General features: G+C 36.1%; 1 protein-coding gene across 1 annotated transcript; it reads right to left on the bottom strand.

Moving 5' to 3' along the window:
* Positions 1-3694: 3694 nt before the first annotated feature.
* Positions 3695-21853, bottom strand: LOC141543127 (C-C chemokine receptor type 3-like). The gene is made up of 2 exons (XM_074268018.1): positions 21780-21853; positions 3695-5591 (listed from the first exon to the last, which is right to left on the bottom strand). Exon 2 carries the CDS (start codon positions 5578-5580, stop codon positions 4516-4518), a length of 1065 nt encoding a protein of 354 aa, XP_074124119.1. The 5' UTR covers positions 5581-5591; positions 21780-21853; the 3' UTR covers positions 3695-4515.
* Between the last annotated feature and the right edge of the window lie 4050 nt (positions 21854-25903).

The following is a 25903-nucleotide window of genomic DNA, read 5'->3' on the forward strand; positions in this document are numbered from 1 at the left end:
CAAGCAAAATAAATAATTTTGTCTCATATCTGGTTAAATTATGTATATCTTATTTTCCTTCTTCCTTAGTTTCCTCCCTCCTTTTCTTTCTTCCTTACATCTTAATAATATAGTTTTGATTCTTTTAATTTTGTTTTGAAACACTTTACCAAATTATTTCCATATTTTCTTTGATACTTCATATTTATTTATTTTTATTTTTAATTTATGGAATAACAGAAGCATTTCCATAGAATAACATAATAAAAAGATCTTTGCACATAAAACTGCAAATTTATTATGTACAATTTTCTATTTCTTTCAAATACAGGATAAAGTTATCATGTAAATTTCTTTTTTTTCTTTCCTTTTCCTCCTCCCCCCAGCATAGGGATGACTAACACTGGACACAATTATGTTAATACATGTATAACTATATGTGTATATGTATATATATATATATATATATGTGTGTGTATAAAGATGTAAAGCCATTATATATACATTTATATTTATCAATTCTTTCAATGCAGAGAGCATATTTCTTCATATGCCCTATGTAGTTAATTTGGGTCTTTATAATAGTCAAAATGACTTAGACACTCAAAGTTGTTTTTAAAACAATATTGTTGTTACTTTCTACAACATTATCTAGGTTCTGAATATTTTTATCTTTATTTAATGCAAGTATATTCATGTTTTTCTAAAATCATTGAGCTCATCATTTCTTTTTTTAAAATAAAAGTTTTTTTTTATTTTCAAAATATATGTAAAGATAGTTTTCAACATTTGCCCTATAAAACTTTGAGTTCCAAATTTTTCTCCTTCCCTTCCAACAAAAAAGGTGAAAATACTATATTATGATCCATACTCAATTCGCATAGTCTTTTCTCTGGATGCAGATGGCTCTTTCCATAACAAGTCTGTTGGAATTGGCCTGAATCATTTCATTGAAAAGAACCAATCACACAATCAAATAATCTTTTTGTTGTTGTGTACCATGTTCTTTTGATTCTATTCACCTCACTTAGCATCAGTTCATGTAAGTTTCTCTAGAGCTTTTAAAAATCAACATGCTGATCATTTCTTATTGAACAATAATATTCCATTACATTCATATATCATAATTTGTTCAGTCATTCCCCAATTGATGGGGATCCTTTCAATTTCCAGTTCTTTGTCATCACAAGAACTCTATAAATATATTAGAATGTACAGGTTCCTTTCTTCCCCTCCCCCCAATCATCTTTGGAAATGGGTCTAGTAATGATATTGATGGGTCATATTTGTCTTTCATAGCATCATAATATCGCATACATTAATATAATATACCATGATTTATTTAGATGTTTTCAAGTTGTTAAGTATATAGCTTGTTCCCTATTTTTCATTAGTAGAAATAAAATAACCATTGGTATTTTTGTTTAGATAAGTTCACTTTTCTTTTTTATCATGTCTTTTAGGATAAAGCCCTAACAATTCAATTGCTAGGTCAAAACTTATGATCAGTTTTATGCATCTCTTTGCAAATTATCATGTTCTCAAATTGTTTGTCCTAGTCTACATTCTCACCAATAATATATCAGTGTTTATTTCTCCACAATCTCTCCTTCAATCATTAATTTGACTATTTTTGCAATTCCAGTGGATTCAAGATGGTATATTTAGGTTGTTGTGTCTCTGAAATTAGCAAATTTGACCATGTTTTGAGACCATTTATAGTTGTTATAACTTTCTTTCGTGTCTTTTCACTATTGTTATGTTGAGAAATATTGTTGTTACAGATATTTCTCAGTAAATTCTCGATGTCAGATTTTTATCTGATCTATTTACTTCAACTACTTTATTTAATATGTATCCTTATGAAATCCTTTTATCTTTATTTAATCAAACCTATTGATTTTAATCTCTATTTCTTCTTAGATTTCTTATTATTTTTAATATTTGCTCAATGTTTCATAATGAAAATTGTTAATAATAGCTACTATTTATATAGCACTTCAAGATTTACAAAATTTGACCCTCATGACAACCCTATGAATTAGTCATTATTATTATCCTCACTTTACAAAATGAAGAAACTGAGGCAAACAGTTTAAATGACTTGTACAGTATAACACAGTAAAATATCTGAGGCTGGATTTAAACTCCAGTCTTCTTGTTTACAAATCCAATACTCTATCCATGATATCATTTGACCTATACTTTGGAAAGCTTAAGGAAGGAAGCATTTAGGTCATCTGGACTGCTGTTGCTATAAAGCCCCAAGAATTTTATGGAATATATACAAAACATTACCTACAGTTCACAAGTATCATAGATAAAAATTCAGTTCCTCTCCAGAGTTAATGAGAATGCTATTCCTTTGTCTTTCAGTATTTTAAATATATATTTAAAGCCAGAAAGTGTTAACTGTGACATATAGTCCAAGTTCTGGACCTGAATCCATTTTTTTTTCTATATAGCTACCTCATTTACAAGGAGGTTTGTTTTTTATTTTTTGTTTTTCGTTTGTTAAAGAGATTCTATTCTCTGATGTTTTGCACATAATAGTCTAAGTTTTTCAAATACAAAAGGACACCTTTTGGAAGCCTTTTATGAGGGCTGAAAATAGTGGAAATCCTGAAATTTTTGTTTCTCTAAGACTCTCTTGAGTTTCTCTCTGATATAGCTTCTTGGACTATCCCCTTAATTCTCACAAAGAAAGAGTCTTTCTCTTATGAACTCTAGGCATCTCTTCTAGAGCATGACATGGACAGAGCTAATCTTAGAAATCACTGAAAGCTCAGAACTGTTGGAATGTATGGCTAGTTCAACAATTTTGACTTAATTGTCAAGTTAAGTTGATCTTGAAGTTGAGTAGATTGATTTCCTTCCTCACTCCCATCCCCACTACAAATTACCTGTTTGGCCTGTGGATTTACAATCCAAACTTGGTATTTTCCTTTTTTCTCTTTCATATAAACTAGGATGAAAAGACTTTCTTGACTTTCTCCTGGGACACACAAACTCCATGAATGACTTTTAGTTTCAAAGATGCTGTGAATGTTTCAGCCAGTGGTATTGAGAATGTAAATAAATCTAACAATTTTTATCCATAGTTATTTAGTCCTCTTTTATAAATAGGTTCTGGCTTTAGCCCATCCTTTGTTGAGGTTAGAACTAGGTTGATAGGTTTTATGCTGAGACCACCAATTTGCTACTCATTTCCTATAATTTCAATCAGAAGAATGCCTTATCATTCATTGTGTACGTAGAATGGGTGGCCTGTGGGGGGCCCACAAACATTGTGTGGCTCTACAAACACTAAAGTAATGCCTGTGGCTTTTGGAAACCATTTAGGGGGAAAGTCTCAGGACTACATTTGCCAGAAAGCTACACATGAGAATAGGTAGCAATGTCTGACACAGCTTTCTGGGAAACATAGTCTTATGACTCTTCTGTTAAGGAGAGAGACTTTCTCACTCTCCAAGGATTGTGGGATTCAAGTCCTTGAGTTGAATAATATGCACCAAATCCATTAACTATTAAGAAGGGAAGTGACATCCAAATAGTTATGTTAGATAACAATATTGTTTCATGACAGGAAGGGTCAAATATTAAATATTCCTCTTCAGAGGAAGAGAGGTACATATTTGAAATAAAATAATTGAGGATTCTGCATGCACAAGATTAATTTTATTAAAGTTAACAAAAACACAATATGAAAATAGGAAAATTGAAAAAAATTTTATTGAAAAGTGATGCTGAAAAACAGAATTGTTTTGCATGTTTACAAAGTTATAATTGACAATTACTGAACAACAAACAAAATAACTTTTATGTCATTCTGTAAAGAATTGATTTAAAGTCTGCTTTCCACAAAGTGGGTGGACATCCATTGACTGAGGAATCACTGAAAAAACTACAATGTAGGAATATAATGGCATATTATCATCCATATAAAAGAACAGATGAGAAATTCAGAGAAACACTGGAAGATTTATACAAATGACTACAAAGTGAAATAAGCAGAACCAAGGGTAAAGGATCCACAATTTCTACAATGATATAAATGAAGAAAAAATCTATAAAATGAAGTTGAACCCTGAATAATTGAAACCTGAAGAAGGACCTATAGAACATATGTTGAAACCTACCTTTTCCTTTGTAACATATAGGTGAAAGATTACTGAGACAGAATATTGTATACCCTTCCAGGTGTAGTAACTACCAACTGATTTGCTTACTTGTTTTATTTTGTTCCAAGGGGGTAATGCTCTGGAATAGAGAGACAATTTAAAGGAAAATTACACAAAAAAATAAAAGATATCAAAATAAATTTTCTTAAATATTGCTTTCCAGGCTTAGGTTTTGATTAGTGGATCAGCACATTTCTTGTGTGAAAGTTCCATTTTCTGCTTAAGTGTTTGACCTTATCCCAGAGCTAAGATTTTTTGGCCTGGAGTGTGGAATTTTGGTCTGGACAGCCAAATGCCCAAGAAAGTTGTGGTCTCTACCATGTTTCTTTGGGGGAAAGGTTTATGTAAACCTGCCCTAAAATGCAGCAGAGAGCTCCTGCACTCCTGTGGATGGAGAAATTGAGCTGACTCGTTCCAGCTTCTCACTAGGCAGGAAGGGGATATAGTTGCACAGATGGACCACGATGTGTCTGTGGAAGAAGTGACAGAGGTATTTCCGAAATCGTTCCCCAACAAAGGCATAAATCACGGGGTTGACACAACAATGGGTATAGGCAATCACTTCAGTTACTTGCATTGCCACATCCAGTTGTTTGCTTCTCTCGCAGTCCCCCCTGAAAAAAGATGCTTGAAAAGCAGAGAGAAGAAGGGTGAGATTATAAGGGGTCCAAAAAAGAAAGAAGACAATCATGATGACAAAGATGAGCCTGACTGCCTTATACTTCTTGTCATTCCGACATCTGAGCAGTTTTTTAATGATTCCCGTGTAGCAGATGATCATGATGGCCAATGGAATAGCAAGTCCCAAGATGTTCATTCTCAGAGCGTGGAAACGCTTCCATTTGTCTTCGTTGTTCTCAGGATAATGAGGGCTGCATATCTGCTTGTCCATGTCCTTTTGGGACTCATAAAAGATAAACTCAGGAAAAGCTGCCAGTGCTGACAAGCCCCACGTGATAATGCTAGTGAAAATGCCAAATGTGACTGTCCTGGCTTTCAGGGCAAACACGGCATAGACCACAGCTAGGTACCTGTCAATGGTCAGCAGGACAATAAAGAAAATTTCACTGTATAAGCCCATATAATAAAAACCAGAGAGGAGCTTACACATAGTATGCCCAAAAACCCAGTCATTTTGCCTGGCATAGTGAATCCAGAAGGGAAGTGTGAGCAGGAAAAGCAGGTCTGAAATGGACAAGTTGAAGAGGTAGATGTTGGTCATACTCTTAAATCTCTTGTACTTAATAAGAATCAACACCACCATGACATTACCCAGCAGGCCCACAATGAACACAAAGGAGTACAGAGGAGGCAGGAACTTGGCTCCTAGATTCTTAATGTTCATCTTTTCGCATGGAAACCCATAGTCATAGTCAAATGTGGTTGTTTCCTCCCTGGGATCCATGAAAGTTGTTTCCATGTTGCTATGTCCTGGGAGAGAGATAGAGACAGAGGAAGACAGAAAAGCAGAGACACAGAGAGATAAAAGAGATAAAGAGGGAGGAGGGAAGGAGAGAATCAGGAAGAGAAAGGAGAGAGAGAGAGAGATAGAGAGAGAGAGAGAGAGAGAGAGAGAGAGAGAGAGAGAGAGAGAGAGAGAGAGAGAGAGAGAGAGATTTTTCTTTGTTTAAACGTGTAGTTGGATATAGAATGGTGTCAGAATTCCACTTTCCAATAGAAACATCATGGGCAAACAGGCTTTATGCTTCTTAAAAGTAAAAATTCCTACAGATCCCAAAGGAAGCTCAGAGGGGAGCTTCCCCTCTGTGAGGGGAGCAAGGGAACGGAAAGTCAGAGCTGGAACTAGAATTATTGAAATTCAGTACTTCTGCACAGACTACAAAGGAAAGAAGCTGAGAATTTGGGGAAGTAAGAAGATATAAGGATAAAAGTGGGCCTGGGCAGGGGGAAGAAGCAGAAAGGAGGGTGAATACTCAAACATCAATCAGAACATACTGGTGATCTCATAATTGGGGGAAGCCTGCAAAGAGTTAGTAGCTTTAGGTTTGATTCCAAGAAAAACTTCCAAGCAATGAGAGCTATACCAAAGTCTCATGAACTGCTTTGGACTGTGGTGGATTCTCAGTTATTCTCATAATGCCATGCTACCACATCTCTGTGAGATATCACAAGGATTACTAGATCCCTTATTCTTAAGGTAGAAATTGAGAACTATACAAATTGCCTAAGATCATCAGCAAGTTAATAGCAAAATCTGTCTTCTAACTTTAGGTCCAGACGTTGACATTAAATATTTATAAAAATGGGCAAGGACATTAGAACTGATTTCCAAATAAATGAACAGAATACTGTAACTAGTAACTAAACTATTGTTTTAACAACAATTATCCTTCCTTTCTAGAAATATTGAACTGGAAAACAGTCTAAATTTTTATATTGGAGAAGTGAAATGGTTTTTTTAATCAAATTTTGTACAGTGATGTGGCAGTTAGGGGAGATACTAAGTCCTTCTAGGAGGGCAATAGCAGGAAAGTTATGCAACCAATGACTTAGGCTGATGATGAAGCTGATATGAAAGATGAATAAAGATAGTATAACCGGTAGTCTTTCAACTTTTCTCCCCAATGACCATTCCTCTCATCATTGGTAAACTTCTGGGAAAAGTTTTTTGCATCTAATACCTCTTCTTCACTTACCTCTTGACCTCTTGCATTCTTAGTTCCATCCCCTGTCACTTTACTAAAATGACCATTTCAAAGATCACCACTGCTCAAATCCAATGGCCATTTTCAGTCCTCATCCTTTGTGAATTCTCTGTAACATTTGGATCTGATTGACCCCTCTGTCATACTGAATATTCTATTCTTTTGATTTTGGAGATAGCACATTCTCCTACTTTTCTTCCTTGTCTAATTAATCCTTCCATCTCTTGTTTTAGAGCTTCTCATTTGCTTAGCCCCTTAGGATGAGCCTTCTTTTTAACTTGCTAAACGGAGTTTAATATTTTACCCCATATAAACTATCATATTTGTTCAAGTTGTAATATGCTTTTAGAACAAAAATTTTCAGATTTTGTCAGGAGTTTATTTTTCATTTTTCTAATCTTCCACTTCAGATACACTCCAGCATGGCCCCATCTTAAATCTCACATTTTCAGAGTTTCAATTTCCTAATCTGTAAAATGAGGGAACTGGATGTCATGATCCCTAAGGTTACTTCTAACTCACCATCACAGCTAATATCTAGGATATTTCAAAGGATCCTGAATTTAAAAAGTCATTTTCTTAAATATAATTATACATCCTTCCCCCTTTCTCAATGCTGTTTGTCAATCCTTCCCTATTCTTATCAGCACCAGTGTCATTCTCCACAGTCATTATTACAAACCCTTTTCCCCCTTCCAAAATCCCCCAACTACATTCCATTTCTCACATTCTCAGCTGATCATTTAGATATATTTTACTGGAAAGAAAGTTCCTCTTTTCAGTTCAAAACTTCTCAACTAGATCATAAATTTATAGAAAGGGATCTTAAGGTTGTCCCATCTTTTGTACTTCTTCAGTCATTTCAGTTATGTCTGACTCTTTGTGATCCCATTGGGGGTTTTCTTGACAGAGATACTGGAGTGATTTGCCACTTCCCCAGTTCATTTTACAGATGAAGAAACTGAGGCAAATAGAGTTAAATGACTTGCCCAAAGTCAATGTCTGAGCTAATAAGTGTCTGAGGTTGGATTGGAATTCATGAAGATGAGTCTTCCTGACATCAGGTCCAGAGCTCTATACACTGTGGTGCCACCTAGCTGCCCCATCTTTCTTCCTCTTTTTTACAGAAGAACAAAGTCAGACCCCAAAGTAAAATGATTTGTCTAAATAAAACAGGTGCCATATGGCTGAGCTGGGATTTCCACCCAGATCCTCTTACTCCAAACTCAGTTCTGTTCTTCCCTTCTTGTTTGGTGCTACAACATTCTGTTGTTTCTCATACTTCAAGCCTTGGAGACTTGACACTAAAAATACACCATATCATCCAGAAGTGATAGTTCCAGTTTACAAACATAATATAATATCCTGGAGTACAGTGACTCTAGATTCAGTAGACCTGGTTTCAAATCCTATCTCTCATGATTACTATAAATGAGACCTAGGACAAATCAGTTCGGCTACTTGGGCCTCTCTTTAGTCATTTATTAAGTCAGAATTTACTACATGACTTCAAGGATTCCTTCCAATTCTAGATGTAGGATCCTACAATCCTCTCATTCTGGCTACATAAGAATTGTCCTTTTTTCACCAAGGTTAAGCCCTTTATTTGTGCCCATAATCTCATTCCAGTTTACCATTTCCAGGATCTTGCCTCCATCATTCATCCCCTTCACTCTGATGTATCTGCAATTTCTATCTCCATAATTGGTTCTTTTATATTTACCCACAAAGATATATAGATCTACTCAGTCATCAAAAACTCCCAAAACCTTTTCCTGGAGCCTCTTATTTCTAATCCTCATGCTGTCCCTTCCCTTTCCTTTGCTTCTCGGAAAAGTTATATACACACAATTCCTTCACTTCCTCAGCACTTCTTTTGTCAGTCTCTTGTAATCTAGTTTTCTTCTTTATTCTGCTCAACTGAAATTTCTCTTTCTGAAGTCATCAATTATTTCCTATTTGCCAAATTAGTGGCTTTTTTCCATTGCACATCCTTATCAACCTCTCTGAAGTATTTGACACCATCCACTCCACGCACTCTTGGCTTCAGAAATCGTACTCTCCTCATTCTCCCTCTACTTTTCTAACTGCTATTCCTCTGTCTCTTTGTGTCTTTTTACCCATGGAAGATGGTCATTTCCCAAGGTTCTGTCCTTTGCATTCTCATTTTCTTTCTCTATATTCACTTCTTTGTCAATATTACACATTTTCATGATTTCAACAATTGCTTTCAGTTGAAAGACAACTTTCATCTGGGTATCCTCCTGTTTTGTCAGTCATCGCACAAAATTTATAACTATTTTCATAATTTCTGAGTCATGAAATGTAAGAACTCAAAGGGATCTTAGAGACCATCATATCTTATTCTCATACATATATAAATGACATTTTGGGAGTTTAAATAACTTGCCTAAAGCCTCTTAGCCGGAAAGTGTTAGAGTCAGGAATTTAAAGCAAGGAATTCTGACTCCAAGTTCAGTGTCCTTTCAATTAGTGCAAAGTTACTTCCCTTCATTATTGCATGGTGTGGATGATTCTAATCAAAAGCAAAGAAGGGATATGGAACTTTTTTAAGCTAACAAAGCTAAACTTCAATACTTCTAGGATCCACAATTTTGTTGGTGTATGTCCTTCCTCCACTGACATGAATTGCAACTCGATAGGCAATTTTTGAGAGTTTTTGTGGCAAACCCTGACTTCTGCTATTAATACATTTTGCCTTTTTCATTCACAGTGACCTAAAAACTTAGAGATTTCCTAGAACTAAAGGAATTGGTATCCAACATCTTCTTAGATGTTGACAGAGAGAAAAATGGGGAAAAATTCACTGGATGAGATCTTATAAATGCAGTCTCTATTGCCTATACCAGAAGTAGAAGAGTATTTGAGATGAGAAGAAATTTGAATTGGGATGTTTAAAACTATGGCCCAAGACACTCTCCTAAAAACAAGTGTTTCCTTCCTGGTTAGTTACTAAAAATGTGGCATGAGGCCTCTCTAAAAATCAAGCTAACTACAAATGAAATACAAAAACCAATGGGGAGATTACACCCTTCAGAACTTGAAACCACAAGTTGAAGTTTGATCTGATAAACCTGCAGAGGAAGCCACACTCTAAAATTAAAAGAAAAGATATCAGAGGTATGAGTAGCCATTTGTCTTGACTTTTCCTTACAATCTTAAGAGAGGAATACAAGAGATTCATTTGGGCTTCAGAAGAAAATAGACCTTTGACATCTTTCCAGAGGCTCTACTCCAATTGGGCTTCTGGTCTAGAGCTGGGGACTTGGCAGCTTTTCTGTAGTGATGATCCCTGAAGAGTGATTTCAAGCATCCAACAGTGAACTGGGTCAAAAATACAGTAGCTTCAGAGAGTATACCACGTGATTTGATATAAGATCACCTATTCCCTGCCTTCAGAAGCCATTTAAAAGCTTCTTAGCATTTCAAATGAGGATGACATTTGATACAGATTTACCATAACCCTTGAATTTGTTTTTGGATTTGAAACCCAACTCTTGGGCTTATTACTTGTGTGACCTTGGGCAAATAACTTTACTGCCCCCGTTTCTCAGTGTCTCCAGCTATTAAATTATAAATTAGAGTGTTGAACTTGGTGGTCTTTGAGTTCCCTTCTAATTCTTAATCTATATCCTTTTGAAATTAGGTGATCTGAAACAGGGCTTTTTAAACTTTTTCCACTCACAACTCTTTTTTACCTGAGAAATTTTTATGTGATCCAAGGTATATAAAATATGTATGCAAATCAATCATTTACTGATAATAAAGCATAATTTCATGACCCTCTCATTCAGTTGCAACCCATACTTTAAGAAGGTGGGGTAGAATAAGCCTGAATATGGATCTATATAAAGTGCTTGCATATAGTTGGGAAAAGGGGTAGAGAATGGTTTCTGTCACTGCTGAATATACCTTCGGAAGGATGTTTTGTTGTTGTTGAGTTGTGTGTAACTATTTGTAACCCTATTTTGGATTTTCTTGACAGAGATATTATAATGGTTTTCTACTTACTTGTACAGTTCATTTTACAGATGAGGAAATTGAGGCAGACAATGTTAAGTGACTTGCCCAGGGTCCTAAAGCTTGTAAGTGTCTGAGGATGGATTTGAACTCAGATCTTCTGAACTTGGGACCAGGGTCTCCATCCACTGAACCAACTAGCTGCCCTTCTACATATTGTCATTTTGCTCTGATGTAGTCAGTAGGTTTACAAGAGTTCAAACTGCCCTATTTCTTGAAGTATTAGAATACATTTCCTTGTTATGTTTTCTTACCGAAGTATGTAATCAATTAGCAAAGACTTCATTTTATATATGGCTAGGCTGAAGCTTGCACAAATCTTTGAAGTTTACAAAAGACCTTGAACCTCACTTGCTTGAACATTCTTATCTTTTAGGACAGGGTGGGGGTTTGTTGAGTTTTTTTGATAAGTAGTATTTTATTTTTTCCAATTACAAGTACAAATAGTTTTCAACATTGATTTCTATAAGATTTTGAGTTTCATATTTTTACTCCCTTCCATTTCCATTTCTCAAGACTGTAAGCAATCTGATATTGGTTGTATATGTGCAATCACATAAACATATTTCCACATTAGTCATGTTGTGAAAGAAGAAACTGAACAAAAGAGAAAAGCTACACACACACAAAAATGAAAAAAGTGAAAATAATCTACTTTGAGCTGCACTGAGACTCCATAGTTCTTTCTCTGGATATGGATGGCCTTTTCCATCATGAGTCTTTTGGAATTGTCTTGGATCATTGTATTGCTGAGAAGAGCTCAGCAAACATAGTTGGTCATTGCAGAATGCTGCTTTTAAGAATGGGGTTCCTTTTGTGTTATGGACTCTTCTGAGAGTCTGGCAAATCCTAAAAAACACCTCAGAACACTGTTTTAAATGCATAAATAGAACATATAAGATTATAAAACAAATTAATCATATTGAAATAGTTATCAATTTAAAAAAAATGAGTTCATGGATTCCAGGTTAAGAACCCCTTTTGTGGAGGTAGAAATGACAAGCCCTGGCTACTGTTTGGCTTTTGGTATTGAGTGAGAGTTAAGAGCAAAGAATTACATTAAAGTTGTGAATCTCTAAAAGAATGATGATACTTTCACAAGATAATGGGAAACTTGAGGCAGCTAGTTGGTACAAGCAGATAGAGCCCTGAAATCAAAAGAACCCGAGTTCAAATCCAGCATCAGACACTTCCAGCTGTGTAACCTGGGTAAATCTAATTTACTCCAATTGCTTTAAAAATATGTATGGAACTTTAAAGGAGGGAGTAATTTAATAAGTTCCATTTTGAGCTTGAAATGGCTGCACATCATTAAAATGGAGATATCTGGCCGATAATTGGAGATATAGAATGGAACTGAAGAGAACTACAAGGGTTGAGCAATCCTGTGCAGAATAATGATAATTAAACCTACAGGAGCTAATGATATTACTAAGTAAGAGTATAGGAAAGGAACAGAAGAGGACCTAAGTCATAGTCTTGATAGACACCTATGCTTAGGGGAAGGACATGGTTGATGATTCCATACAGGAGATAAAGAAGGAACAGTCAAATAGTTCAACTCATCATCAGTTTGAATTTGATCTCAGACCAAATTGTCTACTTGTCTACTTGTCAATTAACCCATTTGTCTCTTTTACTCTTCAGTGTCTAAAGATTGGGATTCTCTTGAATTTCTTTAGAGCCTTTTTTTTAAAGTTTAGGTCCTTTTCCCTTTTATTTAAAAAGAACATTTCATTCTCCCCAATAACCTGGAGAATGGAGACATGGTCCATGAGCCCTTTTGTGCACAGTTAGCACAGATAGCAGTCACCTGGTTCTAGCCAATGCCAAATGTCGTACTCTCTATGTAGGCCACTGTGGATGTCCCCCTGATCTCCATATTTGCTGTAAGTGAGATTCTCAGACCTTTTTTTGGGGGGGCTGGTACTAACTTCCCTTCTGTGGGAAACACTGTGGGTAGGATTTAATTCTGAAGGTGTCATTCTCCTTACCTCATGTTGTTTTCTGAGTTGTTCAGCACCTTGAGAGCCATGCCCAGCTTCCTTTCCCTAGACTTATCAACTTCCTTCTCTTCATGTTCTTCTTCTTTTGCTTCTGCTTTAGTCTTAAAACTTCTCTTTCATTTCAATTCCTTCTCCTCCTTCATCTTTAATCCTTTCCTTCTCCTTGAGTTCTCCCAAATTTCCCCTCTTCAAAGCCCTTGTCTGGGCTTTGAATTTCTTCTTGAATCACTATCTTATACTGTCTCCACAAAAGCAACTCCAGTCCTCAAAGCAGAATAGCAAAGAGAATTTAAAAACCCAAGAAGGCTCAGCAGAAGGAATTAGAAGGGGAGAGAACATATAGAGATCTTCCTTGGATGAGCGGAGAGCTCAGTAGTGTCAGAAAGAACAACAGCTGACTGAACTTGAGCCGGACATCATGAAATCAATTTACATGGAATCAGACATCAATTTAATTGACTTCGACAACAACCATTAGAGTAGAAGCAGAGGGAGATGAAGGGTGTGGGAACAGCATGAGAGAAGTCTGGGAAGCTCGTTGGGCTTTAAAAAGAGCTAGTATCTAAACAAGTTCTTCAGCTGAGGCTATGGGCACTGATGCTCTGATTCCTGGAGGATCAGGTGAATTTAACAGTTGTTTTAAACCACTTGGAAACTATGCTTTGTTTTCACTTTTTTTTAGTTTGTTGAAACATGGCTGTTTCTGCTACTTGTGACCAATATGCTTGTAGGATCAGTGCAGAGATTTTCCCATGATTCCATTGGAACTCAAACTCCTTCAAGGTAGACTTTGTCTTGTTATATTTCCACATGGTAGGCACTTAATAATAAGGTACTTATTGTTTCTGGAGAAGACTGCTGGGTCAACAAATAGACAAAAATATCTCAGAGATGAGATTTAATCTATGATCTTGTGAATCTCTATATTACATAAAATAATAATAATAATAAAAATAACTGGAATTTATTATATAATAGTTTTAAGATCTCAAGGTGCTTTATACTCATTATTTCATTTGAACCTTAGAACAGCCCTATAAGGTAGGTGGCACAATGAATAGAATTCCAGATCTGGAGTCAGGAAGACCTGAATTCAAATCCAGCCTTAGATACTTACTAATTGTATGACCCTGGGAAAATTACTTAACTTTGTTTACCTCAATTTCCTTATTTGTAAAATGGTAAACAAGAAGACTCTGAATGAGGTCACAGAGTCGCGCATGGCTGACAGTGACCAAGCATCAACAGGCATTATTTTCTCCATTTTACATATAAAGAAACTGAGGCTCAGAGAGGCTGATTTGCCCAGGGTGCCACTGCAGATAAATGCCAGAGGCAGGATTTGAACTCAATGTTGTCACTTTATCCTCTCCTCCATGTTATTTCTCGGGGAAGTCCATACAAGAATTATGCCTCCATAAATTCTGACTTCCTCTTGAGATAGATAGCAGGGTTAACTGGCAAGAACATTAGGACCAGAGGACCCGGGGAACTTTTCTAGAATCTGTCATTTACCACCTTGATGACCTTGATGGTAACTGTTTTCCCCATTTTTCTCATCTGTAAAATATGAGGGATGCCCTAGATGGGTTCTAAGATCTCTTCCACCTGAAGGCAAGAAGTGTTTTCTGTTCCTCTTTAATATGTCTGCTCTCCCCTCCAAAGTAGTCTCTAGTTTATTCTGTATGTAGAGTATCTGTACATAGCCATTGGCACATTGTTTTCTCCATTAGACTGGGAATTCCTTGAGGGAAGGGGTTGGTTTTTACCTTTCTCTGTATCCCCAGAGCTTAGTCCAAAGTAGTTCCATAGTAAATGCTTGTTAATTTGAGTTGTTGTCTTTTAACTCTAAAAATCTATGATCTTGTGACTCCTACGCTATCTTCTCTACCTTCAACATTATTCTTGCAGATTTACACTTTGCCAATGAATAATGATTTCAAATTACTAACATGGCTTGAAGTTTGTGGCTTCCCATATATAAGAAGGTTCCCATATATAACCAGGTTAGGAAAAGGGCAAAACATTCAAGTGGCACTTTGAGCTAATTTTCAACAATCTCTGTTTTACTCATCCTTTTCTCAGGGTTCTTTAGGGGTTAAGATATTCATAAGCTGGGTTTTTCCTTTTGTTCTGACTCTTTTTCATAACATGACTAATGTGGAAATGTTTAATATGATTGTACATTGCTTTCTATCTTGGGGAAGAGGGGAAAGAAGGAAGAAGCAAGAAAAATTTGGAACTCAAAATCTTAACAAAGATGAATGTTTAAAACTATTTTTACATTTAGTTGGAAAAAATAAAATAATATTAAGCATAAAACCAAAAATAAACAAATAATATTCATGAGCTCTTTCTAGATGGCTAAAATGAGATCCTATTTATTGACTGTGCTCCTAAGCTTTGCATAAAGTGTAGAGAGATATGTTAAATGTGATGAATTGTCTGCTAAATGCATATGGTCAAGCCAATAGTGTGTAATCATGCTGATGATCAAATTGGATAGAGCATGAGCTAGAGACCTGAACACTATTAACTTATGTGCTTTGGGCAACTAACTAATGCTCTTTGGTTCTGAGTTTCTTCATGTCCAATTAGGGATTTAAATTTAACATGGTATAAATCTATGATCAATTCAATCCAACAAGCATTTATCAAAGACCAACACTTTGCAAGGCTATTGTGTTGCATTGAATTTACAAAAACAAAAATAAATAAATTTGCCCTTACAAGTCTTATTAATTTAATGGCATTCTATCCATTTTAGGAAACAAAAATGATCTGATTAGTCAGAGTCTTGTTATATTTCTTTTGTTAGTTAATAATCTAACAAATCTTCTGTGATCTTAGCTTCATGAAAGTAGGTATTAGTAAATTACATTTGCTAATATATTTATTATACATATTTGAAACCTCACAAATATATTTGATATTCTCACATTTCGTATTTCATAGCTGAAATGACCAGAAATCTAACCTTCTCAAATTACAAAAATTACAGAAACTGAGGCTTAAAAGGGGTTAAGCATCATACAGCCTGTAAGGACCTGTGTCTGGTTTCAAAACCATGTCTTAAAAACTCCACTCCGCATACTACATGATCTGTCAATTTACTGACACCTATGATGAAGGCATATATTCTCACATAAGTAAATTAAAACTCATCTTTCTTTTTTAAAAAAAGGCATGAACATAAATGATCTCATTAGACCAATTCCTTTAGCACTGCCCCTCAGACCAAGCTGGATCACAGAGGTTGTTTGTACCTGTCTGGGCAAGCATTGCAGGTAGACTGGCACTTTAGAAGGAAGACATATCTATCTTTCAAGACCAAAAGCCTAGCTCATGGTACAGTTGGAAAGTGAGGCTAGTCTTGGATAATCAGTGTTACTCAATGAGCAATATAGGTAAAGACAGACTCCATGTTTTAGGAAACTAAAGCACTGAGTCAGGAAGCTAGTACAAGGAGTCTGGGAGTTCATATCAAACCATAATTTTGACAGATGCAAAGACCTGAGCTATCATCTAATTAAATCAGGAAAAAGTATATTGGCCATACCTTTGACCTTTCTACTGGATGAGCAATACTTGCGCTGCTCATGACCTTGACTGTCTTAACTTAATTCTGGTCAATCAAGAAAAAAAGGATGGGGCTCAGTGGGTTGCCCCAGATTCCCCTTGTGCCATTTTCACAGAGGACCTCGATCTCCATTTGCCTCTACTTTGCATGGGGTAGGTAGGGTTAAAGGAAAGCATATATGCCCTGGACTTTGTAATAGTCAAGAAGGAGAATGCTAAATCTAGCTAAATGCACACCTCAAACTGAAGGATAACAAAAAATTTAAATGACCTGAATCATGTTGATATGAACCTATGAGCAAAGACTCAAAAACAGTGTTTATTAAGCTCTTACTGTGTGCCAGGCACTGTGCTAAACACTGGGGATGCAGTGAAAGGCAAATGATAGTTACCACCCCCAAGAAACTCACAGTTTAATGGCAGTTAAAAAACTCCTTATGCACAAGATATATGAAGGGTAAATTGGAGATCATCTGAGAAGGTAGACACTAAGATTATGGAGGACTGGGAAAGGCTTCTTTCAGAAAATGTTGTAACAAGTGTTCTTAATTTGGGGTCCATGACCTTGTTTTGATAAATGATAGATAGATAGATAGATAGATAGATAGATAGATAGATAGATAGATGGATAGACAGACAGACAGATAGCTAGATGGACAGATGGATGTATGGAAGGATGAATGGCTAGATGGATGGCTAGATAAATATTGTATAAATAAATAGATGGAAAGATATAGATAAATATATTTTATATAGAGAAATATATATATATATATACTTCCATTTCATTATCACTGATTTCTTTTGTAATCTTCTATAGTTTATGCATTTAGAAATATTACACTATAAAGAGGCTTCAACCAGACTGCCAAAGGGGATCATGAGACAAAAAAAAATAATAATAAAATTTTACAATTAAGAACTTCTATTCAAGAGAATAAGATTCTAAAATGTTTGTTTGTTTGTTTTTTAAAGCTGCAATGACAAGTGATCCTATTAGAGGAGAAAAGGGGAGAGGTGAGGGTTACTGATTCCTAGATCAGTGTCAGACAATTGTCATCCCCTGAGTTCTAGATACCCTTGAACTTCTCTTTGTATTGCTATTTTTTTCCATGCAGAAGCTACTAGTATGTATGGTAAAAAGAGAACTAGATTTAGAGTTAGAGAACCTGTTACAAAATATGATTTTCCTATGTACGACCTATATGACCTTAAGAAAAAGTCTCAATAGATTCTAAGTTTTAGATGTTTTTAAATAAATTTGGGGCATAATCAGAAACATCAGGAAACTTGGCTGCCTTCATGTTATTCTGCTTTCAAACACTATCAGACTGAAGGGGCACTCTAGTGGTTGGTCAATGGTCTTGACACTTATCTCTTGATGAATAAATGGGGTGGGGGATCTGTGGCTAAATATTTAACAACCGCCTCACTGAAAAATGCATACACATGACATACTTCTAAGTTTAATTTATGTTTAATGTTTTTTTTTTCTCCATCACTTAAATCTAGACAATCAATAAAACAATAACTCAAGACCTGATTTGTGGTATTTTCTGAGTGTAAATACTCACATGGAAAATTTAACAATCAGCTTTTAGCTATCTGTGGCAGCTAGGTGGAACAATAGAGAGGAAGCTGAGACTGGAGTCAGAAGCTTCAAATCTGGCCTCAGATACTTATTAGCTGTGTGATCTTGAGCAAGTCACTTAACCCCATTTGCCTCAGTTTTCTCATCTGTAAAATGAACTGGAAAGCAATGGCAAACCAATCCAGTTTCTTTACCAAGAAAACCCCAAGTAGGATCCCAAACACTCATGCACAACTGCAATAATTGAACAATGAAACAAAGTCAGCTTTTCATGAAGATGTGCTTTTTGAGTGCCTAAGAAGGCTTTCCAGATGACTGAAGTGTTCAGAAGGACAGCTCCTATGCTTCATGACAGAATCCAAATTTATAACAATTTTTGATATGAAGCAACAAAGAGCTGAAGACAACAAAATGAAATGTAAAGAGAATTAATATAAAATATTGCAATGGAATTCGAAAAACCAAGTGTTTAAATAAAAAAAAGGGGAGACCCCCTCCCTTAATAGCAAGTCATCTGAAAAAGATCTGGGCTTTTGGAGGAATACAGGCTGAAGATGAGTCAGCCTGCTGAAGATAAGGTCATATGGGGTTGTGCAAAACAGATTAAATGCTATTGCTAATACATGTATATACATGATACATCCCAAACTGATCATGTCTCCCCTTTACTCAGTAAACTCCAATGGCTTCCTTTTGCCTCCAGGATCAAATAGAAAATATTCTGCTTGGCATTCAAAGCCCTTTATAACCCAACCCTTTCTTACCTTTCCAGTTTTACTCCCTGACACGTCCTCTTCAATATAGTAGCCCTGGCCTCCTGTCTGTTACTCAAACAAAATTCTTCATCTCTTGGCTCCAGGCATTCTTTCTGGCTGATCCCCAAGCCTGGAAAGCTCTTCCTTCTCCACTCCAACTATTGACCCCCCCTAGCTTCTTTTCAATCCCACTTTCTAACAGGAAGCCTTTCCTAATCCCTCTTAATTCCTGTACTTTTCCTCTATTAATTATTTTCTATTTATCCCATATGTAGATGGCTTTGTATATATTTATTTGCACATTGCCTCCCCTATAAGATTATAAGCTCTTTGAGGGCAGGGATTGTTTTTTGCCTCTAAGCATATTGTAGATGTTTAAAAATGTTTATTAAATGGCATATAACTTTTATAGTTTGCAATGCTCTGTCTCATCCATGACCTCATTTGATTCTTAAAATAACCCAGTAAATAAAGAATGACACGTTTTCTTGTTCATTGTATAGATTGGGTAACTGAAATTCAGAGAGATTGTGTGATTTTTTTTGTTTTGATTTAAGATCTCAAGACTAGCTTGTGGCAAAACTGGACCACAAAATGAACAGAATAGTGAGGTGATTCTTTCCACATAGACATACTTACATTGTACTGGGTTTAACATATCTGGAGTAGTGAGTTCACTTGTGGGTGCCCTCATTAGACTGTAACTTCCTTGAGGGTAAGGATTATCAGCATTTGGCAAATAGTGGGTAGTTGATAAGGATTTACTCATTGATAATTGATTGATTGCCACATTTTAAGAGAGACATGGGCAAACTGGGGCACGTTCAGAGAAGAATGATGAATGTTCTGAACTAGAGATGTTTAACCTGCAAAGGTGAAGACATAGCCTGGGACTGGAGCCAAAAAGCTTATAATTTGAAAGTTTCAAGGGCCATGTGGTAGAGAAAATAGACATTACTATTTCTAGAGCAGGAATTATTAACCTTTATCAATCTAGTGAAGTCTAGTGACCCCCTTCTCAGAATGGCGTTTTAAATGCATCTAAAATACATAGAATTACAAAGGAAACAAATTATATTGTAATATAGTTATTAACATATATTAAAAGATAAGTTTATGGAACTCAGGTTAAGAATGCCTTCTCCAGAAGCTAGAAGTATGACCAAGGAATATATCATTGGAAGGCAAATTGGGGTTTAATGAAAGGAAAATCTTACTAACATTCAGAGATGATCAATAAATATTTATAAAATAATAAATTCTGTCTCAGAAAATTTTGGAGCAGAAGCTCAATGAATATCTGTCTTCAGAGGAGATTCCTGCATGGGATGAAAGGTTAAAATGGATGACCTTGAAAGTCTTTCATATTGCTACAATTCTAATTGATGACTGCATTAATATCTTTTTTTGCTAGATGCCAACATCAGTTAGCATTTGATCTCTAGGGAATCTGGGTAGTTTTTAGTAGGTTTCTATTGTTTTCAAGCATTAGATACTGAAATAAGAGACTTTAGCCCATTTTCTTATATTTCATCCTACCCTGAGCAGTAGCTTAGCACATGATATACTTTGAATTAATCAGTTTCATGCAGCTGCTAAAAATTGTTGATATTTTTAACGTTTAAGACAGAAAGCTTAAATGTTGGATCTGGATCCAATTGCAGGTGTTGCCATTGAAATTGATTTTCAGTTCTTCAGTGGTAGATATTAGAGTAAATGTTAGAGTATGATTTTTAGCAAGAAAGAAATGATTATGGTTGTTCTAGTAGCAATGGCTTCTGGGATGAAACAAATGCATTGTGGCATGGTACAACCCAGGAGGGTCATTTGTGGACTTGTATTCATTCCATCTGAGCCAGAGGAGTAGAGATTTCAAGCTTGAAGGACCACTGGTAGTCATCTACACTGGCTCCCTCATTTTACAGATGACGTGACTTTACCCAAAGTCCCACAAATCTTTGGATCATTCAGTGATCAGGATCCAAACTCAAGTCCTGTAATTTTTTCCGACTGACTGAGGTAATGCTCCTGGATTTCCAAGTTAGTGGAAATGCAGATTTTCCTGGCAATTGTGCATGCTCTCCATCAGGTATGGTGTGTCGGGATGAACATCATTGGGGTGGGGAACGTTAAATAGTGAATTCTAAATGAGAGCTCTAAGAGCTCCGTTTTCTGGCTTTTCAAAAAAGGACTTCCTCCCTTGGTATAAAGACAGTTTAGTCACTAGATGCTAGGGGTAACTTCATAGTCAACATTGAGCTATAGAATGCTTTAGACCCTATAAAATTAAAAAAAACTATCTATTTTCACCATCTTTATCTGAAATTTATTTCAAAGAACTTCCCAACATATTTCCAGATACCTCAGTTATAATCAAAACAACAAGTCATTTCAGACAATTCATTGGGGAGAAAAAACAGGTACTGTGTTAAATGCATGACAAATGTTAACTTCTCTGATATTGATGGAATATTGGAGGAATGAGCAAAAATAAAGACAAAAGAAGTCAGAGACAGAAGGAAGAGTACTTCAAGCTTCATATTACCCCATCAGGGATTCCTGGGCACCAAAGCTTCTTTGTCATAATCCATGGACATCTTCCTTCCACCACCACCTGAGACACTGTTTCTGCCAACCCCTTCCAATTCCCACCCTACCAGAGACCTGGGAAGGATATATAGCTATATATGTATGTGTATGTGTATGTGTATGTGTGTATATATATATATGTGTGTGTGTGTGTATGTATATATATGTGTGTGTGTGTATATATATATATATGTGTGTGTGTGTTTATGTATATATGTGTGTATGTATATATATGTGTGTGTATGTATATATATGTGTGTGTGTTTATGTATATATGTGTGCATGTATATATATATATATTTTTTTATATAGTCCCTTCCTACATAAATGGTCCCTGTTGACTCTGAACCCATCTTAGCCCACAATAGGAAAAGAATGAGAAAAGCAGATACCTGATACTTTTGGAAAGTCCTTTAAGTGTCCCGTCCCAATGATACCTTGGACCTTGGACCTAGACACCAGTGAAGAGAAGATAACTTTTGATTCAGAGGTATTAGTAAAGTAGGAAACATTTAGCTTCCTGTTTTAAAGATGATTAGTTTAAGAAGCTTTTGCAAACTTTCAAGAGTACATGAAGTATGAGGAAGTCCTTTTCTGATATTTGAGGATAGTATTCTCTTGGTGGGGCAATCTGCCAGATGAAGCAGATAAGAGTTCAGTACCACTTCTCTCACCCTTGCATGTTTTGCAGGCCCCCTTGATGTTTATCTTTCTTGTGTGGAAGGGATTTTAAAAGAGAAGATACCCTACTAAAAATTCTTATCCTGGTGTCCAAGAACTTATTATTATTATTTTACTAACTGTAAAGTACTTCAATTGAATGGTTTCTTTTATAATGCCATGTATTTTATTTTATGCATTTAAAAACATGAGAAAGGATCCATAACTTCACCAAATTGCCGCAGAGAGTCCACAATGCAGAAAAGAGCTTTAGAATCACTAGGAATAGTCAAAGGTAGAGTTCAAATGCTCCATTCTTAGCCTGGGAATCAGCTCCCAAATCCTGGGTTGATGTTTACCTTCTTTCTAGGCATTAAGCATGTGCTTCAGGTCTTGAACTCTGATTTTATGCTTCCATTTTCCTCTAGTTGCTGGGCTATTGACTTCTGAGATAAGGCAGTAGCTTACCATTTTCCTGCCTCCTGTTTTGTCATTCCTCCCTAGAAATGCTCAAAAACAAACAAACAAACAAACAAACAAACAAACCCCAAACTCTTAGACAGAAATCACTTAATTTATTTGTGGGGCATAGTTATTGGCTCCCATGCCAGATCTTGGAGTGGCTAGTGGGCCCTTCTGTGGGTCATAAAAGCTCCTCTTTCTGCCCTCATACTCTGTTAATTAGTAATATCAATACTTGTTGACATTTGACCCTTAGGGAAGTTCAAAATACAGGAATAAGAACATACTTTTCATTGGTCTATATTGAATACAGGTCTAAGTTGGAGTCAACATTAATCATTTAAGACTTGATTGGGCATTTCTCAATGACTTATAAATGATCACTCTGTCAAGAGGTCATCGTAGCTGATGCTACTCTTGTGAACATTGCGTACTCCGGTGATATAATTAGGGGTGGGCGACTAAAGTAAAAAGTGTTGACTTAGTACATCATACGCTCATATGATGTCAGTGTAGCTTCTACTTATCTCAGACATCAGGAAGTTAGAGTTAATTCTACTGACATGACTTATAATTATCTACCTGTAAATATATAACTCTTAAATGACATGAAAAGTCCAAATATTCTTCGGGAATCTAGTCTATATTTATCTGGCCTGTTCACCCCCATCCAGGTAAGATCCAGGAATATCCTTATCTGGCACTTCTCCTAAGGGTAGTTAGTGGTCTGGATTCCTCTATGATACATTTGGCCACACACACACACACACACACACACACACACACACACACACACACACGAAGACAAAAACTTCATTGTATTACACTCTGCCAAAGATGGCCATCACTTCCCCTTATAAACACTCAGGTTCACAAGGCATGCAACAAGTTTATTCATACAACATGGAACCAGAAAGTTCTTGGAAATGAATCCACAGCAATCCACAATTTTTTTCCAACAGTTTATTGCTTCTCCCCAAGGACTTAAATTCTTCTGACTTTCAGTACTGGATGTGATCCAAGGAGAGGCAAAAAATTAGCCAGAGAATCCTTAGAGAGGCAAAAGCAAAATACACAAGTGACCTTCCAGTTAACCTTGTAGGAGCCTTCATCATCCTTCTTGTATACAGTACTATTCTGATTTAGGACTTAGTAAAAAGGAAGGATGAGATGTTCCCTTCATGGCAGGTCTTTGGAGTGCTCCCCCCACACACTTTTGAAGACTTCTCCTTTGATCACTGCTTCCTGAGAGTCACTTTTTTCTGATCTCTTTTTTACACTAGCTCTTTATCCTTCTTCCATTCTCACCCATTCCTTGTAGGTTTTATTAGTTCCTCTTTGTGCTTTTTGATTTTTGCTCTGCTTTTCATTGATGTGCCTTCTATTTAGAAGTCACCAAGGATCCATGTGGTCATGTTCTCAGTCAGCATTGCAGTCTACTTTCCTACCACAGCTATTGCTCCACTTTCTACTGAATGACATTTTCCTCCCAGGAGATCCTAAGGATCATAGTTTCAGAAGTGTGATCCCTGTGTATCTAGAAAGTCATCAGGAGAAAATATTAATGAAGGGACTAACAGGTTTTCAAGTTACAAAATATACTTCTGCACTTTTTTGAACTTTGTTACATATGACGAGGTGATTATGAAAGTCACCTAAAATTTCCCCTTTACACTAAGAATGGGAACTTGACTTTCATTCTTTATAAACAGACACCAGAGTCTCTTCAAGTAGGTGCCCCTCTCTTTATTCACCAAGTCACTATATAGAGTCAAGTCACTGACTCACAAGAAATGAATATCGGCCAATGAGAAATTAGAAAGCAAATGAAAATTTGAATTGAAATAAAAACTGGAACCCATAGTTTAATCAATAACTATATTCAGGAAATCATGCACTCACATTGAATATTTCACTGATAACCATATTGGTAATTATAAGTATCAGTATCAATTATCACTAAGCTGGTAGATTTGGGGAAGGAAACAACTAAAAAGATTTTATTTTATTTTCCTCCCATCTTCTCTCCTCTGGGCAAGGAGTCGGGGGGGGGGTAGGGTGGGAAAAGGCCTTGTATAACAAAAATGACTATTCAAGCAAAGCAAATCCCCATCATTGGTTATATCCAAAAATGCATGTCTCTTTTTTCATCATAATCATTAGTCACTGAATTGGTCAGTCTTTCAAAGTTTTCCTTTTCCTTTACAATGTTGTTATTGTATAAATTATTTTCTGAACATCATTTTACACATCATTTCTTATAAAAATAGTATTCCGCTGAGTGAAATGAATAGAACCAGAAGATCGCTGTACACTTCAATGCTGTATGAAGAGGTATTCTGATGGAAGTGGATATCTTCAACATAAAGAAGAGCCAACTCACTTCCAGTTGATCAATGATGGACAGAAATAACTACACCCAGAGCAGGAACACTGGGAAGTGAATGTAAATTGTTAGCACTACTGTCTATCTACCCAGGTTACTTACACCTTCGGAATCTAATATTTAATGTGCAACAAGAAAATGGTATTTACTCACTACTGATTAGACAAAAATGCAAATTAAGACAGCTCTGAGATACCACTACACACCTGTCAGATTGGCTAAGATGACAGGAACAAATAATGATGAATGTTGGAGGGGATGTGGGAAAACTGGGACACTGATGCATTGTTGGTGGAGTTGTAAAAGAATCCAGCCATTCTGGAGAGCAATTTGGAACTATGCCCAAAAAGTTATCAAACTGTGTATACCCTTTGACCCAGCCATACTACTACTGGGCTTATATCCCAAAGAAATACTAAAGAAGGGAAAGGGACCTGTATGTGCCAGAATGTTTGTGGCAGCTCTTTTTGTTGTAGCTAGAAACTGGAAGATGAATGGATGCCCATCAATTGGAGAATGGTTGGGTAAATTATGGTATATGAAGGTTATGGAATATTATTGTTCTGTAAGAAATGACCAGCAGGAGGAATACAGAGAGGCTTGGAGAGACTTACATCAACTGATGCTGAGTGAAATGAGCAGAACCAGAAGATTGATGTACACTTCAATGCTGTATGAAGATGTATTCTGATGGAAGTGGAAATCTTCAACATAAAGAAGATCCAACTCACTTCCAGTTGAACAATGATGGACAGAAACAACTACACCCAGAGAAGGAACACTGGGAAGTGAATGTAATTTGTTAGCACTAATGTCTGTCTACCCAGGTTACTTATACCTTCGGAATCTAATACTTAATGTGCAACAAGAAAATGGTATTTACACACATATATTATATCTAGGTTTTACTGTAACACATGTAAAATGTATGGGATTGCCTGTCATCGGGGGGAGGGAATGGAGGGAGGGAGAGGATAATTTGGAAAAATGAATACAAGGGATAATATT

This window comes from Sminthopsis crassicaudata, chromosome 5, assembly GCF_048593235.1.
Source record: "Sminthopsis crassicaudata isolate SCR6 chromosome 5, ASM4859323v1, whole genome shotgun sequence".
Taxonomy (NCBI): Eukaryota; Metazoa; Chordata; class Mammalia; order Dasyuromorphia; family Dasyuridae; genus Sminthopsis; species Sminthopsis crassicaudata.

Bases quoted from the DNA above. Each gene is read 5' to 3' on its own strand.
- LOC141543127 (XM_074268018.1), bottom strand. From the start codon at position 5,580: ATGGAAACAACTTTCATGGATCCCAGGGAGGAAACAACCACATTTGAC.